Below are 18,468 nucleotides of genomic sequence, written 5' to 3'. Positions count from 1 at the left end.
TAAGTTTTAATTCATTTCCATAAATGCTAACCCTGATTTTCTTCACCAAAGTGAAACCTAAGTTAGTGACAGATTATGGTTAGAGCTGCTGGAACCACATTATTTCAGGTAGACACTAATAAAAAGGTAAAGATTCTGTCTTTTTTATTTGGTTGTATAAACTTAAGTTATTTCCAACTCTGTCACTATCTGGGCAAGTCAGCTCCTTTCTCCCAATCACTGCCTCCTAAACAATAGCAGGAAGAGAGTAAAACCCCTTCCAGTTGACCTTCTTTGAGTAAGTGGGGTAACCCAAAAGGGAAAACAGAGCAAAGGTCCCTAAAGGTATATGAAAGCCATATCCAGCTATTCTGGAATCAGGTGTTTTTTCTGAATAAGGCATTGCTACCTGCCAATTCTGACTAGTTTCCTGAGCTTTAGATACATAAGAGGCTTAAAGAAGAAAACGGAAGAAGGTATGCTTCTTAGCTGGTTAACTGTTCTCATCCTGGGGCTGCCATAAATGTCTTACATATACTTCATTATTAGTTAAGTCTCGTTTCTGGGAAGATTACAAGCTAACAGTCTCATCAAACCTACTTTCTCCTTTTGTGGTCCCCGTCAAGGAAGATAATCCATCATAATGGCAGTCATGGAAGCTGCTACAAAGAAGGATGCAATAAGATTGGAGACTGAGGGAGCCAACGTCCTTACCTTTCTTTTAATGTCTGTAAACTGAGAAAACATAAGGGACCAATAGAAGGCCAATTCCATGATATAATAGTAATAAAGTCCACCCGACAGAGGCTGGAAGAGAGAAAGAAATAGTCAGAATACCGGCTAGTCAAAGGTGCATTCCATCTCTCCAACTTTCTCTGCCTTGGAGGACCAATACAAATTTATAGACATCTCTCCTCCCCATTCTCTCCCAAGACATGCAGTAGCTAACAGACTTTGGTGTGGAGACTTCCCTTGCTCCTCTGCACATACATCTTCAGCTCTCATCTTGTAGAGATGAGATACAGTTAACACATACTATAGCACAATCAAATCAGTATGTCTAGGATTCTGGGCAATTAGTGCTTTTCACAGGATTAAATACACATAGGCCTTCTCCTCTTCCACCCTTTAGCAGTTCCTTGACATATTTCCAGTATATATTACAACCAAGATGCTCTTAATGGGATTCCAAGTTACCCTTGATACAAAAAAGACATCTGAACCAGAAAGTACCTCATTAAATACCAGAAAACTGCTTTTCTTTCTAGCCCAATTAGGGTGAATATAATGGGGAAAATCAGAACAAAAAACTCACTGGATTTCATTGCTATGAGGGCCTCAAGAATAGATACCTCATATGACTGTTAGCAGTGGGGAAAAAAAAATAGATACCCTGAATACACAACTTAAAGGGACTCAGCCCCTAATCTCTCAATCCCAAGGAAATGTACCATCTGTCCTGGGGACTGGCAAAGGACCCTCACTCCCTCCACCTTATACACATTCAAGACCCCTATCCTGAAACAACAGATCCTACCTGAAATGGATAATTAAACCAGCACTGTTGGATGTCCCAGAACCAAGGTGACTAAGAGAAAACAGATAATCCATGTCAGTCCTCAAGATTCTCACCTGGCTTCAAGAGCTACCCCATGTATCCACTTCTCTCTAGGCTGGGGCAAATGAGAGACAGGAAAGCCCCTGAACAGATTTTAGGGCTCCCTAAAGGATCAATAAATAGCTAGATTGTTCTTCTACAACAGAATGTTGTAAATAGTAAAACTATGCTTTGAGGTAAATAAGAACAGTGAGAGCTTATGATCTTTTTTTTTTGGAGATGGAGTCTGACTGTATCATCCAGGCTGGAGTGCAGTGGTCCGATCTCAGCTTATTGTAATCTCCACCTCCCAGGTTCAAGTAATTCTCCTGCCTCAGCCTCCTGAGTAGCTGAGACTACAGGTGCGCACCACAACACCCAGCTAATTTTTGTTTATTTTTAGTAGAGACAGGGTTTCACCATGTTGGCCAGGCTGGTCTCAAACTCCTAACCTCAGGTGCTCCACCCACCTAAGCCTCCCATAGTGCTGGTATTACAGGCATGAGCCACTGTGCCTGGCTAGGATCATTTTAGGAAACATCACCACCTGGAATATATAAACAGGAAGACAATGATTCCATTTGGTAACTAAAAAAGATAACTCCATGCCAGGTTCAGAAGTCAAAAGTAATCATCTCTAATGGAATAATGATTATGTCCTTTAAGGAGTTTGTTTACATCATCTTTGGTGCTGGACTTCTTATCATTAAATCGTTCCTAATATTGTCTTATTATCCTTTCAATGACTGTAGAATCTGTAGTGATAACCCTTCCTATATTGATAATTTTTTTTTTTTTTTTTTTTTAAGAGATGGGGTTTCACCATGTTGGCCAGGATGGTCTTGATCTCCTGACTTCAGGTGATCCACCCGCCTCAGCCTCCCAAAGTGCTGGGATTACAGGCGTGAGCCACCATGCCCAGCCATTTTTTTTTTCATATTTTCTTTTTTTGTTGGAGTTTGTCAATTTTAATCAAACCTTTCAAAGAATGAACTTTCAGGTTTATCCATGGCCAGGCACAGTAGTTCACACCTGTTAATACCAGCACTTTGGGAGGCTGGGGTGGGTAGATTATGTGATCTCAGCAAACTGCAACCTCTGCCTCCTAGGTTCAAGCGATTCTTGTGCCTCAGCCTCCCTAGCAGTTGGGATTACAGGTGTGCGCCACCACACTTCACTAAATTTGTTTTTAGTAGAGACAGAATTTCGCCATGTTGCCCAGGCTGGTCTTGAACTCCTGAGCTCAGGTAATCCGCCCGCCTCAGCATCCCAGAGTGCTAGGATTACAGGCGTGAGCCACTGCACCAGGCTGCCTTCCAAATATTTTCTATGCCTCGCATTACAATTGACTTCTAATTTAATTCCATTATGGTCAGAGAACACATTCTTAAAGATTTCAATATTGTAAAATTTGCTGAGACTTATTTTATGGCCCAGCATTAGTTTATCTTTCTACACGCTCTTGAAAATTATATGTATTCTTCAGCTGTTGGTGTAGTGTTCTATAACGTCAATAAGGTAAAACTGGTTGATCATGTTATTCATATCTTTTACATCCTTAGTGATTATTTTTTGCCTAGGGTTTAGGTCAGTTACTGAGAGAAAAGTATTAAAATCTTCAAATACAACTGTATGTTTGTCTATTCTTTTCCTTCAGTTGAGCCAGTTTTTTGTCTGTAATATTTTGAAAACATGATGTCCTTTAGAGAGAAACAGTATGGTATGGGGAAAAAACAAGAACTCAAGAAACAAAAAGCCTGAAATTCTTCCTTCTTTTTCTGAGGCAGAGTCTTGCTCTGTCACCCAGGCTGGAAAGTAGTGGCTCCATCATGGCTTACTGCAGCCTTGACCTCCTGGGCTCAAGCCATTCTCTCACCTTAGCCTCCCAAGTAGCTGGGACTACAGGTGCATGCCACCACAACAGGATAATTTTTGTTTTTTTTTTTTGGTAGAGGTGGGGTTTCACCATGTTGTCCAAGTTGATCTCGAACTCCTGGGCTTAAATGATCCGCCCATCTTGGCCTCTCAAAGTGTTAAAATTAAGCCACCATGCCTGGCCCCCTGAAATTCTTGACTCTGACAATTAACTAAAAAGTGGGAATAATACCTGTTTCACCCATTTTAAAGGGTTGATTCAGTTTCTCCTCTTTCAATTTTTGTCAAGTGCTTTGCAAACCATTAAGTATTATGCTGATTTAGTTATTACTAATATCATTAATATCATCTAGGGGAGAAACAGCAGAGTTATAAGATTACTGAAGTCAGGTGCCAGACAGAAGACAATCTATTAGGATGTAATTCTGGACTATGGGCATCACAGAGGAGGAAAAGTTGGGGAAATATAAAGATCTAAAGGTATTTAGGCCGGGTGCGGTGGGGCTCACGCCTGAAATCCCAGAACTTTGGGAGGCTGAGGCAGGTGGATCACCTGCGGTCAGGAGTTCAAGACCAGTCTGGGCAACATGGCAAAACCCCATCTCTACTAAAAATGCAAAAATTAGCCAGGTGTGGTGATGTGCACCTATAGTCCTAGCTACTCGGGAGGCTGAGGCAAGAGAATTGCTTGAACCTGGGAAGCGGAGGTTACAGGGAGCTGAGATTGTGCCATTGCACTCTAGCCTGGGTGACAGAGCGAGACTTCAGCTCAAAAAAAAAAAAAAAGATCTAAAGGTATTTAACTCTTACTTCTAGAGATCTCAGCATGATTAGAATCCAACAGAGGACTAGAGAAAGTTAAGACTCACCGACCAGAGAAATCTAATTCCATAGCAGAATATGAATAAATAAAAAGTGAATCTCCACCTGGGTGGGCAAAGAGTAGAGGTTAGACACATGTCCACTCCAACCAAAGTCTCTGAGGCTAGGGAGATCAAGATAGCAGATTTGGGGATAAGAGAGTTACTGGTGAGAAAGGACCAATTCCTAGAATAGGGGTAACTACTGTCATTTAAAAAGCCAAAGACTGAGCCATTTTCCATTAGGAAAAATATTAGGCACTATTATCAGACTCCTTAGCATTTTTCTTTACATGACAATTATTAAAACAGTGCTCAGAGGATAATTAGAAAAAGCTCAATAAAATGAAGAATAGTATTTCCCAGAAAAGGAATGCTTCCTACAAATTTTTTTTTTTTTTTTGGAGGCAGAGTTTTGCTCTTGTTCCCCAGGCTGGAGTGCAATGGCACGATCTTGGCTCACTGCAACCTCTGCCTCCCAAGTTTAAGCAATTCTCCTGTCTCAGTCTCCCAAGTAGCTAGGACTACAGGGATGCGCTACCATGCCTGTAAGTTTTGTATTTTTTTTTTTTTTTGAGACTGAGTTTCGCTCTTATTACCCAGGCTGGAGTGCAATGGCGGGATCTCGGCTCACCGCAACCTCCGCCTCCTGGGTTCAGGCAATTCTCCTGCCTCAGCCTCCTGAGTAGCTGGGATTACAGGCACATGCCACCATGCCCAGCTAATTTTTTGTATCTTTAGTAGAGACGGGGTTTCACCATGTTGACCAGGATGGTCTCGATCTCTTGACCTCGTGATCCACCCGCCTCGGCCTCCCAAAGTGTTGGGATTACAGGCTTGAGCCACCACGCCCGGCCAAGTTTTGTATTTTTAGTAGAGGTTTTCTCCATGTTGGTCAGGCTAGTCTTGAACTCCCGACCTCAGGTGATCCACCCACCTCGGCCTCCCAAAGTGCTGAAATTACAGGCATGAGCCACCGCGCCCAGCCAGAATGCTTCCTACAAATTGTCAACTTATAGCAAGCAAGCCAGTACTCTGTTAAAATATACATGTATGAGTACATCTACTTACGTAAGTATAGTTATGAGAACTTACTCCCAATCTATTTGGAAAAAGGGAACAAAATGGAACCACACCTAGCTTCGTGGCAACATGTCCAAGAACCTTAAGGGAATCAGTGTTCCAGTTCCCTTCTTTGGTACCTATAATAGGCTGAGTTAGCCCTCTGTAGCCATTAACTGCTGTCCTAACGACAGAAGTGATTTCCAAAAAGAAAACTTCAGTCCAGTTGTATCCCACCCTCTCCCTTATTCTCTCCCTCCTTCCTTGCATACTCACATGCTTTCACAGAATTTAGTGAGTGTTGGGGGCTTGTCCTGATTCCTCCGATAGCGAAACCAGCATTGGATTTTTTGGACATTCCAATCCAGCTGCTTTGACAGTCCCTCCAGCCTTTTCTTGTCAGGATACTGTAAACGTATAACCAGAGTCAGAACACCACTGTTCAATCCCACTCCTTCAATCCCACTGATTAGCTGAGTGACAAGGTATGACAGCCATATAGCCATAGTGGCTCAAGTGATGTTTATCTTTCCAGGTTTTATCCCAAAGTCATTTTTAGTCAGAAATTTTGTCTTATATATCAAGGATTTTTACAGCTCACCTGTATACATCCTTGTTTTGTCTTTTCCTCCAGCCCAAGCTGAGTGAAAAAGGAAATTAAAAACCCAAATTGGCCGGGCATGGTGGCTGATGCCTGTAATCCCATCACTTTGGGAGGCCAAGGCAGGAGGATCACCTGATGTTGGGAATTCGAGACCAGCCTAACCAACGTGGAGAAACCCCATCTCTACTAAATGTACAAAATTGCCAGGCATGGTGGTGCATGTCTGCAATCCCAGCTACTCAGGAGACTGAGGCAGGAGAATCACTTGAACCTGAAAGGCGGAGGTTGCAGTAAGCAGAGATCGCACCATTGCACTCCAGCTTGGGCAACAAGAGTGAAACTCCATCTCAAGAAAAAGAAAACCCAAACTGCGTGCCAGGCCATAGTGGCTCATGCCTGTAATTCCAGCATTTTGGAGGCGGAGGGCTGAAGGATAGCTTGGGCCCAGGAGTTCAAGCCCAGCCTAGGCAACATGGCAAAACCTCGTCTCTCCAAAATACAAACAAAAAACCCAACTGCAAAGGCTATCAGTACCATCTCCATCTCAATTACATAACTAGGCAGTGACAGAAACTGGAACAAGGAAAAACAAAAACAAGATATGGTGTGTTTTTGGGGAAAAGGGGTAAAGGGGGCTGCTGGGCCTAAAACTCAAACATACTACCTATGTAAACTTGACATATATAGGGCCCAAAGGTTTTCCCTGAGGGGATAAATCTCTCCATATAGCTACATGGACTACTCAAACATGAAAGATCATCCCATTCTATCCTTACTCTTAGAAGTATGTGCTCTCTATCCTGCCCTGCCCCACGCAACAACCCCTTATGTAAATTTTCCTGGTTTTTGCCTACTTACCTTAGTAATAGATATGAACACCTTTTCAAGGATGGCATTGGGTTGGGCCTGATAAGGACCATTGTCCTCGATGCCAATATGGAGTGCACAGGGTTTGGCAATAAACCTGTAATAGAGAAAACCCAAGGGCCAAATCTTTTTAAAAAATTTATTTATAATTGACACATAATAATTGTACATATTTATGGGGTACAATGTGATGTTTCAATGCATGTATACATAGTATAATGATGAAACTGGGGCAATTGCCATATCCATCACTTTCAACATTCACCCGCCTCAGCCTCCCAAAATGCTGGGATTACAGGTGTGAGCCATTGTGCTGGATGGATGCTTTTTAGAAATGCACAATCTTGAGCCCATCTCAGACTTGCAAAATCAGAATGTGCATTTTAACAACATCCCCAGGTGATTCACATGTCCATTAAAATGTGAGAGCCACAAATCTACTTCCTAAGAATCTTGTAAGTACTCAACAAGATAATGTATATGAAAGACCCTGGCACAAAAAAGGTGATTAATAAATGGCAGTTTTCCTTACATCAAAAGACCAAGATCTTAATTGGAGGGAAAAGCTGAACTGAGACTGAGCTCTTTCTACATATATATATCCTGGGTCTTGGATACCTTCCTGCCTAATCAAGATATTATGGAAATACTTAGAACTTTCAGGAGTCTGGAAGAAAGAAATCAGGAAGCTAGGAAAAGTGAGAAGGAAATTAAATTACCTGTTAGCACTCAATCTTAGTCTCAGATATACTAATAAAGCATATAAACTTGGCAAAATCACTTATCTCTTGGGTCTTGGATTCATCATCTAAAAGAAGAGGTTATATTGAGCAGAGTTCTATGGATTTAAGTTTTTAAAAAGAATGAAAAATAAAGGGTTATACAAGATGATTTCTAAGATTTTTTTTATATCTAAGATTCTATGATGCTATCATTGATTATAATTAATTTCTAACTTTTGTATCTTTGAAAATTGAGGAACTACTCCTTGGTTCTTCAAGAAAGATCTCACTCTCTCCCACAACCAGAGATTTTTATGAACATCAGCACTAGCAAAACTCTATATTGCCACTTTCAGGATAAGTCAAACCAGTTTTAGCCCTTAGCATCTTAGGGAGTCCCATAATGAAAACGTGACTGGGAGGTGTCCAATAGAGTGCCGCTGACCTATTTTCTTGAGCTGCATTTGAATCTAGAATATATTATCTCTAGAGGAATTGAGAATAAGAAACTTTATCTCCCTCTACGAAAACGTATTTTACCTTATCACCAAAGTTCCTGAGTCATAGGGTAATATTTATTCAGAGCATAAAGTTAGCCACATTTGTAATACATTCTCTTTTATACAGGTGGTAAAAAAAAAAATAAGTTCCATTCAAAGGCCAATGTTAGTAGATACCTTAATTTACATTTACTGGTGTACTATTCTGTATACCAATTATATTTTAATCCCCAACTTATGTTTAAACTCCTTATAAACACAAATAGACTGCTTTTTTATTTACCAAAGTACTGTGTTCAGCAGCTGCTCAGTAACTGACAAGCGACAGGTTAGTGAAACACACTCTTGTTCCAACCAGGATTGATCAGCATTCAGAAGAGTAAATGAGGCAGTCATTCTTTGTTGTTGAGTTGATGCCATATCAGAGATAAAAATAATCTAAACAACTCTGTCTTCTCTTCCTTCTCCTATTGACATAATTGCATGAAAATCCAAAGGCAAAAAATAGCCTTTCCAATTCCTGCTCTTACCCCTAACCCAGGCTTCTTTAATCCAGAGGCAGTCAGCTGATTAAAACTCAAGACCTGCAGTTAGACAGATTTTACCAGCTGAAAGACCTTGTGACTATTTTACACCCATAGAATGGAGATACTATCCACCTCACAGGGTTATTTTAAAGATAAAATGATACAATGTATGCCTACACCAGTACATGACACTTAGTAAACATTCATTAAGGAGTAGCTATTATTATTTCACTAGAAACATATTTCAGTCTGGGTATTCTCTGGTACCTCCCGCAGAAAGTGAGAATCAAGAAATCCTCTACAGGTCTATATTCTGCTCACCTGGGTGAAGCCAATTGTAAAATTACTATTTTCTGGATCCATGGAATGGACTTAATAATCTAGAGTTGTAAGTAACTCACATCCTGCCCTCAATAGTTCAGAGTTTAGTGAAAAGCAGAAAGCTACTCACATTCCAGCTATATGGAGCTTAAGAACATTTATTTGACAAAATACTTGTTGAGTGTTTATTTTGTGCTACAGAATGAAGCTTTATTATGATATTATGATATATTCCAGATGTGATTGGGAAATAATCATTTCTAATTTAGGATAAAAATTAAATATATTTAGTTATGCAGTTAATGAACTACCTCACTGAAGAAAGTGAAATTATAGCTTTTGAGAAAGTATTAATTCTACATCATACAAAAGGCTGGCATTTGGAATAACTTATAGGTATCTAGGCTGATGAATTTCCAGAGCTTGGCATTCATCCTTTCTGCTAGATCAGCACTTTCCAAAGTGTGGTTTAGATCCCTGGGGGATCCAGAGACCCTTTCAGTAGGTCAAGGTCAAAACTGTCTTCATAATAATTCTATAAATTTATAAAAATCTCTTCTCTCTCATTCTCTCATGAGAGTACAGTGGAACTTCCACAGGTTACATGACATATTACAACAGACTGAATGCAGATACTGACATGACACTTCAGCTGCCAGATATTTTAAAAAATGTTAAAATGCTACTCTTGGCCGGGCTCGGTGGCTCACACCTATGATCCCAGCACTTTGGGAGGCCGAGGCGGGTAGATCACAAGGTCACAGGAATTCGAGACCTGTAGGTAACACCCCCATATAGGCACCGAGGAATGAGAGCTAAGCAGAACCCTGGCACAGTTAGAGCTTGAGGAATATCTCACTTTATAGTGTTACTACTCAGCTATTTCCTTTTATATAATCCTTTACATAATCATATATTAGTTTATAGAAATAGGGCTTGAAGAATCCCTCTGTATAATTCCCTATATATAAAATCATATAATAGTTGATACTATGAGTGCCTAAAGAATATTTCCCTACATATATACCTATAATTATATCTTGGTTCATAATCGGAGGAATGCCTGGAGTGGACACAGTACAGAGCATGAATTAAGGAATAAGCAGCTTATAATCAGAGGAATGTCTAGAGCAGACACAGTGCAGAGCATGATTTAAGGGAAAAACAGTTATACCAGGACAAGAACCCATGGCCCAGTTGGCAGCTTTTAGTATCATAATGATACCCGCTGTATGGCAGGCTTGGGGCAAGAGCCACTCCTCCTGATAAAGGAGTTGTAGGACCTTGTTTCAGTTCTTGTGGAAGGCTGCCCTCAGAATGGCAACCCACCTTGGTGACTGAACTTTATCAGCTCTTGATACTGTGCTGCTTGAAAAGCATCTTCCCATAAAACCCATTGGAAGCTGCCAGAAGGTGGTGGTAATCAGATCTGTCACTGCTATGTGACTTAAAGCATCCTCCTATAAATCTTCTTAGAAGTAGTTTGCCCACAGATAGAAGTATTGCACACTGCACCCTCTTCACTGCGCACGGCCCACCTTCAAACCTTGGGAGGTAGACAGTGCACAGCAAGGGGCCCGTTCTCATGAAGGCAGGGGCCATGTGCAGTAAGGGGTCCACCCCCATTAGGTCACGGAGGTTTGAAGGTGGGACCACAGATGCTGGCCATGCCTGGCTAATTTTTAAATTTTTTTTTGTAGAGACAGGGTTTCTCCATGTTTCCCAGGCCACTGTGATTTTTAAATAAATTAATAGATATGGGCTGGGCACAGTGGCTAATGCCTGTTATCCTAGCACTTTGGGAGGCTGAGGCAGATGGATCACTTGAGTCCAGGAGTTTGAAACCAGCCTGGGAAACATGGTGAAACACTGTTTGGTGTGGTAGTTCATGCCTGTGGTCCCAGCTACTTGGGAGGTTGAGGTGAGAGGATCGCTTGAGCCTGGAAAGTCAAGGCTGCAGTGGGCTGTGATTGCACCACTACACTTCAGCCTGTGTGACAGAGCCAAATCCTATCTCAAAAATAAATAGGCTAGGCGAGGTGGCTCATGCCTGTAATCCCAGCACTTTGGGAGTATGAGGTGGGCAGACTGCTTGAGCTTAGGAGTTCAAGACCAGGCTGGCCAACATGGTGAAACCCCATCCTCTACCAAAAAATACAAAAATTAGCGGGGCATGGTGGCACACGCCTATAGTCCCAGCTACTTGGGAGGCTGAGGTGGGAGGATCTCTTGAACCCAGGAGGCAGAGGTTTCAGTGAGCTGTGATCTTACCACTGCACCCCAGCCTGGGCAACAGAGCAGACTCTGTCTCAATAAATAAATAAATAGGCTGTGCCAGTGGCTCACGCCTATAATCCCAGCACTTTGGGAGGCTGAGGCAGGCGGATCACTTGAGGTCAGGAATTTGAAACCAGCATGGCCAACATAGCAAAACCCCATCTCTACTAAAAATACAGCAACAAAAAATTAGCCAGGTGTGTGGCACACACCTGTATTCCCAGCAACTCCAGAGGCTGATGCAGGAGAATTGCTTGAACCTGGGAAGCGGAGGCTGCAGTGAGCAAGACTGCACTACTGCACTCCAGTTTGGGTAACAGAGTGAGACTTCATCTCAAAAAAATAAATAAACATGCGCACACATACACACACACACATACACATATAGATACCTATATACATATATATGCAGACATTTTATACATGTGTAAATACATGTAGAAAACATGGACAGTGTCCTCATTTTTCTTCTAAAACAGTAGGCATTGACAAGTAACTATCCACATAAACAAAACCTCTTTGGGATCCTTGAACATTTCTAAGATTGTAAAGGAGTCCTGAGATCATAGTTTGAAAACTGCTGTGCTAAATGACACTGAGAAATCAAACTTTTAGTGTGACTTTCTGTTGTCTGCAGGATCAATTCACTTTTTAAAATAATTTGTCAGACAAGATTTTCCTTTGCTGGCAGATCTTAGTAAGTAGGCATTTAGTGGTCCATAAAAATAAGCTACTACTTTCCACCTGTTAACTCCAGGAACATGAGTCTAGTGAACCATCCTGACAGTATTAGATTTGTCCTACTTTATAGAGATCATTTCACTCTGCCCTTTTCCTGCTATCCAGATACACAGCAACAGTTGACCTAAGCCTGGGTTAATTAGGATAAAATTACCTATTGCTTTCACTTTTTCATGCCAAAGACAGGAGCTGTACTAATAACGCTTCCTTTGTGATTCATTACACCACTGATGAATATGAATTATACACAAATAAATCCAAAGTCTAGATTAAGCTTCTCAACTAATATATTGTGGTAAGTAACACAAATGGGCTGTACTTATGCTGAGATATTCATCTTAGCTCTCACTGTGGTCCATGGGGCCTTCAGATAGCCAGAAACTTTTAGTCTATAGCCTCTGGCCTCATATACCTTACTGTATAACGCAAATGTTATTTATTTATTTAGAGACAGAGGCTTGCTCTGATGCCTGGGCTGAAATGAAGTGTGGTAGCGTGATCCTGGCTTACTCTAACCTCCACCTCCTGGGTTCAAGTGATTCTTGCGCCTCAGCCTCCCAAGAAGTAGCTTGGACTACAGGCATGCACCACCATGCCAGCTAATTTTTGTATTTTAGTAGAGACGGGGTTTCACCATGTTGGCCAGGCTGGTCTGACTTCAAGTGATCCACCCGCTTCAGCCTCCCAAAGTGCTGGGATTACAGGTGTGAGCCAGCACACCCAGCCACAAATTTTTTATGTTTGCAGCAATATGACCAGATTGAGAAGCACCAGCTTAGATCAATTTCTGGAAAAATATAAAGTGCCAAAGTAGATATGTAAAAAGAACAGGAGTTTAAAACCAGCCTGGACGACATGGTGAGAACCAATCTCTACAAAAAATTAGCTGGGTGTGGTAGCATGTGCCTGTGGTCCCAGCTACTAGGGAGGCTGAAGCAGGAGGACTGTTTGAGCCTAGGAAGTGGAGGCTGCAGTGAGCCCTGATTGCGCCACTACACTCCAGCCTGGGTGACAGAGTGAGATGCCATCTCCAAAACATAAAATAATGAAATAAAATAAAGCTTTGGAGTGAAAGATGAGTTAAGTTTTGTGTATGCCGAATCTGAAGTATCCATGGGACACTGAAATGGAACTGTCTAGGGTGAAAATTCACTTGGAAAAGGGGCTTGGGTATGATATATAGAGAGAGAAAGAAGAATACAAATGAATGAGGATATAAGTGGTAGCTAAATTTGTGAGGGTGGTTGTGATTGCATACGAAAGGAATATAAACTTAAAAGAGAACTGAGGTCAGAACCCTGGAAAACATCAGCATAAAAGGTGAATTTAGGGGATAGGAAGGTCAGAGGTGGGGTTGTATCAAATAAGGGAGAGACCAAGACAAGGACTTCAGTATCTACTAAATTTGGCAATTTAGAGATCTGTAGTAACCTTTACCAAAGAAATTCCAGTAAAACAGGGACTCTAAAAGAGCAGTGAATTAAAGAAGTGAATTTTTTTTTTTTTTTTTTTTGAGACGGAGATTCACTGTTGTTACCCAGACTGGAGTGCAATGGCACGATCTCGGCTCACCGCAACCTCTGCCTCCTGGGTTCAAGCAATTCTGCCTCAGCCTCCCGAGTAGCTGGGATTACAGGCGCACATCACCATGCCCAGCTAATTTTTTTGTATTTTTAGTAGAGATGGAGTTTCACCTTGTTGACCAGGATGGTCTTGATCTCTTGACCTCGTGATCCACCCGCCTCGGCCTCCCAAAGTGCTGGGATTATAGGCGTGAGCCATATAGGAGGAAAGAAGTAGAAATAGCCAAGACCCTGAAGAATTTAGGCTAAGAAGAAAAGGGAATGGCCTCAACTTCAGCATCAGAATCACTCAATCTAAACTAATCACATGTAAAACAATCTCCCTGTGCTTTAGACCCACTCTCTTCATGATCAGAAATTTCATTCTACTTATCCCTCCTTTTTACTATTATCTTCAGCCTCACTCTCAACTTGTTTCTTCTCATCAGACCTTCAACCTGCTCAAGTTTTTCACATCTTAAAACAGCCCTCCCTGTCCTTAGCAACTAAACTCCCATTCATTCCTCAACTCTCCTTCTCTCCTCTGGCTTCTGTCCCTACACTCCACTGAAGCTGTTCTTGCCAAAGTTGTCAATGATCTCATTATTGTGAAAACAAATGGATGCTTTTCAGTCTGTTATCTTACCTGACCTTTCAGCAGCATTTTATTAGGCTGGTGCAAAAGTAATTGCCATTACTTTTAATGGCAAAAGCCCTAATTACTTTTGCACCAACCAAATAAATTAACGACTAACCTTCTTGAAATGCCCTTTTCTCTTCCTCACTGCCATATTCTTCCTATTCTTCTCCCTCTACCTCTTTGGCAGTGGAACTAGACTGCCTGGTAAGCATTGCTAGTTGAGTCACCTTGGACAAGTTACTTTGTGCTTCAGTTCTCTCATCTGTAAAATGAGGATAACATTGGTGCCTATCTACCTCATAACCTTACTAATGAGGATTCAATGCTTAGCACTTAGAATATTAAACACCCACTTTTTTTTTTTTTTTTTTTGGGACAGAGTCTCCCTCTGTCACCCAGGCTGGAGTACAGTGGTGTTATCTTGGCTTGCTGCAACCTCTGCCTCCCAGGTTCAAGCAGTTCTTCTGCCTCAGCCTCCCGAGCAGCTGGAATTACAAGCACCAGCCACCACATCTGGCTAAATTTTCTATTTTTAGTGGAGATGGGGTTTCACCATGCTGGCCAGGCTGGTCTCAAACTCCTGGCCTCAAGTGATTCACCTGCCTCAGCCACCCAAAGTGCTGGGATTACAGGCATGAGCCACCGTGCACAGCCTAAACCAACTATTAATATTATCAAATAACGTATGACTGTCATTTCTCTATCTTCTTTGCAGTTTATTTTTCCTCTGCCTTTTCCTATAACATGGTGTTTCCTCAGGGTTCACTTAGAGGCTGTCTTCGGACTCTACACGCTCACCCTCAGTAACCTCTTTCAGTTACAGTAGAGGGTCTCAAAGTATGGTCTTCAGAGGATTCCTGACATACTATAAACAAAACTATTTTCATAACAATATTATTATTTGCCTTTTTCACTATGTTGACATTTGCAGTGATTGTGTAAATTAATGGTAGGTAAAACGTTATCATACTTTAGCCCAAATCAAGGTAGTGGCACCAAATCATTAGTAGTTACTATACTGCAGAGCTGCATCTTCTCCATTTTTTTAAACATGTCAGTTTTGCTTAAGAATGTCCTTGATCCGAGTCATGGCACCAAAAAAAAAAAAAAAAAAAATGTCCTTGATGGGCTGGGTGCGGTGGCTCACGCCTGTAATCCCAGCACTTTGGAGGCAGAGGCAGGCAGATCACCTGAGGTCGGGAGTTCAAGACCATCCTGACCAACATGGAGAAACGCTGTCTCTACTAAAAATACAAAATGAGCCGGGCACGGTGGTGCATGCCTGTAATCCCAGCTAATGGGGAGGCTGAGGCAGGAGAATCAGTTGAACCCGGGAGGTGGAGATTGCAGTGAGCCGAGATCACGCCATTGCACTCCAGTCTGGGCAACAAGAGTGAAACTTCGTCTCAAGAAAAAAGAATGAAGCACTCAATGAAGCACTATAAATTATTACTTTTATTAAATCTCGACCCTTGAATATATTTTTAAAAAGCATTCTGTGATTGGGCACAGTGGCTCATGCCTGTAATCCCAGCACTTTGGGAGCCTGAGGTGAGCGGATCACTTGAGGCCAGGAGAGCGAGACTAGCCTGGCTAACATGGTGAAACCCTGTCTCTATTTATTCCATGACAAAATGAATGTACTCATAAAGCACATCTGATGCAAACCAAAGTATATGGCTCTTAAGGAAAAGCATTTGTATAATTATTGTGAGCTGAATAAACTAAGTCACTTTTTCCATAGAATACCATTTTTACCTGAAAGGACTGACAAACTAATGTTACTCAACCCCGAGTATTTAGCAAACACTTTCTCAAAAATAAATGAGGCCGGGTACGGTGGGTCATGCCTGTAATCCCAGCACTTTGGGAGGTGGGAGTATCACCTGAGGTCAGGAGTTAGAGACCAGCCTGGCCAACATGGTGAAACGCTGTCTCTACTAAAAATACAAATATTAGTCAGGTGTGGTGGTGGGCATCTGTAATCTCAGCTACTCAGGAGGCTGAGGCAGGAGAATTGTTTGAACCCAACAGGTGGAGGTTGTAGTGAGCTGAGATCGCACCACTACACTCCAGCCTGGCGACAGGGCAAGACTCCGTCTCAAAATAGGAATAATAATAATAATAAATGAAATGAGCCCATCATTTCACAAAAAGCACTGTTGCCAATGATAAAATTCAAGCTTCGAAGTAAAACTTAGAATGTTTAGAAAACTTTCATCTGTCTGGCCGGGTGTGGTGGCACACACCTGTAATCCCAGCTACTTGGAAGGCCAAGGCAGGAGAATTGCTTGAACCTGGGAGGTGGAGGTTGTGGTGAGCCAAGATTGCACCATTGCACTCCAGCCTGGGTAACAAGAGCAAGACTGTCTCCAAGGAAAAAAAAAAAAAAAAGTAAATAAGATGGAGTCTCACTCTGTTGCCCAGACTGGAGTGCAGTGGTGCAATCTCGGCTCACTGTAACCTCCACCTCCCAAGTTCAAGCGATTCTCCTGCCTCAGCATCCTGAGTAGCTGGGACTATAGGTGTGTGCCACCATGCCCAGCTAATTTTTGTATTTTTAGTAGAGATGGACTAGTAGAGTAAAATTTTGTATTTTTAGTAGAGCCCATGTTGGCCAGGTTGGTCTCGATCTTCTGACCTTGTGATCTGCCCACCTTGGCCTCCCAAAGTGATGGGATTACAGGCGTGATTTTTAAATATTGTATAACATACTGACATGTGGGACATTTGTATAACTGAGTGAACCAGTATTTTCCAAATGATGGATGTATGATATCCATTCAAAATTGTAATATAGGCTGGGCATGGTGGCTCAAGCCTATAATCCCAGCACTTTAGGAGGCTGGCAGGTGGATCACCTGAGGTCAGGGGTTTGAGACCAGCCTGGCCAACATGGTGAAATCCCGTCTCTACTAAAAATACAAAATTAACCAAGTGTGGTGTTGCATGCCTGTAATCCCAGCAACTTGGGACACTGAGGCAGGAGAGTCAGTTGAACCCAGGAGGTGGGGGTTGCAGTGAGCTGAGATCGCGCTGTTGCGCTCCAGCCTGGGCAACAAGAGTAAAACTCCACCTCAAAACAACAACAACAATAACAAAACAAAATGTAACATAGAACAATGGATCTTAACATAATAAAATCAAAAGCTCATTAATATGGCTTCAGATTCTACCTAGCAATCAACGTTTAAGAAACTGGTACATGTGTTTTGGTGTAGTATCAAAGATAATTATCAAATTATTTGAAAGGCCTATTAAAATACTTCCTGCTTTTCAATGACAAAGCTATGTGAGGCCATCTTTTCTTTTCTTTTTTCTTTTTTTTTTAAGACGGGGTTTCACCGTGTTGGTCAGGCTGGTCTTGAACTCCTGACCTCAGATGATCTGCCCCCCTTGGCCTCCAAAGTGCTTGGATTACAGGCGTGAGCCACCACGCCCAGCCTAGGCCATCTTTTCTTCATATACTTCAATCAAAAAAATGTATTACAAGAGATTGAATGCAGAAGCTGCTAGGAGAATCCAGCTGTCTTCTATTAAGCCAGACATTAAAGAGATTTGCAAAACTATAAAATCAATGCCGTTCTTCTGTTTTTTATTTTGGAAAATAATTTTTTTTTCTTTTTGATACGGAGTCTTGGTTCTGTCGCCAGGCTGGAGCACAGGCTGGCATGATCTCGGCTCACTGCAACCTCTGCCTCCCTAGTTCAAGCGATTCTCCTGCCTCAGCCTCTAAAGTATATGAGACTACAGGTGCGCACCAGCATGCCCAGCTAATTTTCGTATTTTTTAGTAGAGATGGGATTTCGCCATGTTGGCCAGGATGGCATTGAGCTCTTGACCTCGTGATCCACCTGCCTCAGCCTCCCAAAAGGGTGGAATTGCAGGCGTGAGTTACTGTTCCTGGCCCTGGAAAATGATAGTTTTCAAAAAGCTTACTTAACATGTAAATAGATATTAAATTTTTTTGCCTATTTTCTCCCTTTTTGTGGAGAACGAGGTTTTGCTATGTTGCCCACACAGGTCTTGAACTCCTGAGCTCAAGCTATCCTCCTGTCTCTGCCTACCTAAGTGCTGGGATTACAGGTGTGAACCACCTGCACCAGGCCTATTGTTATTTTTAATGAATTAGTAAGTATTTCTTAAATTTCTTTTTTTTTTTTTTGAGACAGAGTTTTGCTCTGTCACCCAAACTAGAGTGCAATGGTGCTATCTCAGCTCACTGCAACCTCTGCCTCCCAGGTTCAAGTGATTCTCCTGCCTCAGCCGCCCAAGTAGCTGGGACTATAGGTGTTGCCACCATGCCTGGCTAATTTTTGTATTTTTAGTAGAGA

The 18,468-nt window shown here is 41.9% G+C and overlaps 1 protein-coding gene across 4 annotated transcripts in view; it reads right to left on the bottom strand.

Moving 5' to 3' along the window:
- CERS5 (ceramide synthase 5) overlaps positions 1-18,468 on the bottom strand; it is a 41,269-nt gene that overhangs the window by 6,127 nt on the left and 16,674 nt on the right. For 2 of the 4 annotated variants that reach the window (XM_009003767.4, XM_002752447.5), the window contains exons 2-6: positions 6,836-6,941; positions 5,650-5,780; positions 4,321-4,378; positions 1,517-1,567; positions 694-786 (exon numbers count right to left, since the gene is read on the bottom strand). In XM_009003767.4, the coding sequence (XP_009002015.4) occupies positions 694-786; positions 1,517-1,567; positions 4,321-4,378; positions 5,650-5,780; positions 6,836-6,941 (439 nt within the window). The remainder of the gene's footprint in view (positions 1-693; positions 787-1,516; positions 1,568-4,320; positions 4,379-5,649; positions 5,781-6,835; positions 6,942-18,468) is intronic. The other 2 variants (XM_078336689.1, XM_017976047.4) reach the window with 1 other exon arrangement.

This window comes from Callithrix jacchus, chromosome 9 (genome assembly GCF_049354715.1).
Source record: "Callithrix jacchus isolate 240 chromosome 9, calJac240_pri, whole genome shotgun sequence".
Taxonomy (NCBI): Eukaryota; Metazoa; Chordata; class Mammalia; order Primates; family Cebidae; genus Callithrix; species Callithrix jacchus.
The sequence above is the reverse complement of the archived record's forward strand: the minus strand, read 5'-3'. Positions and strand labels throughout refer to the sequence as shown.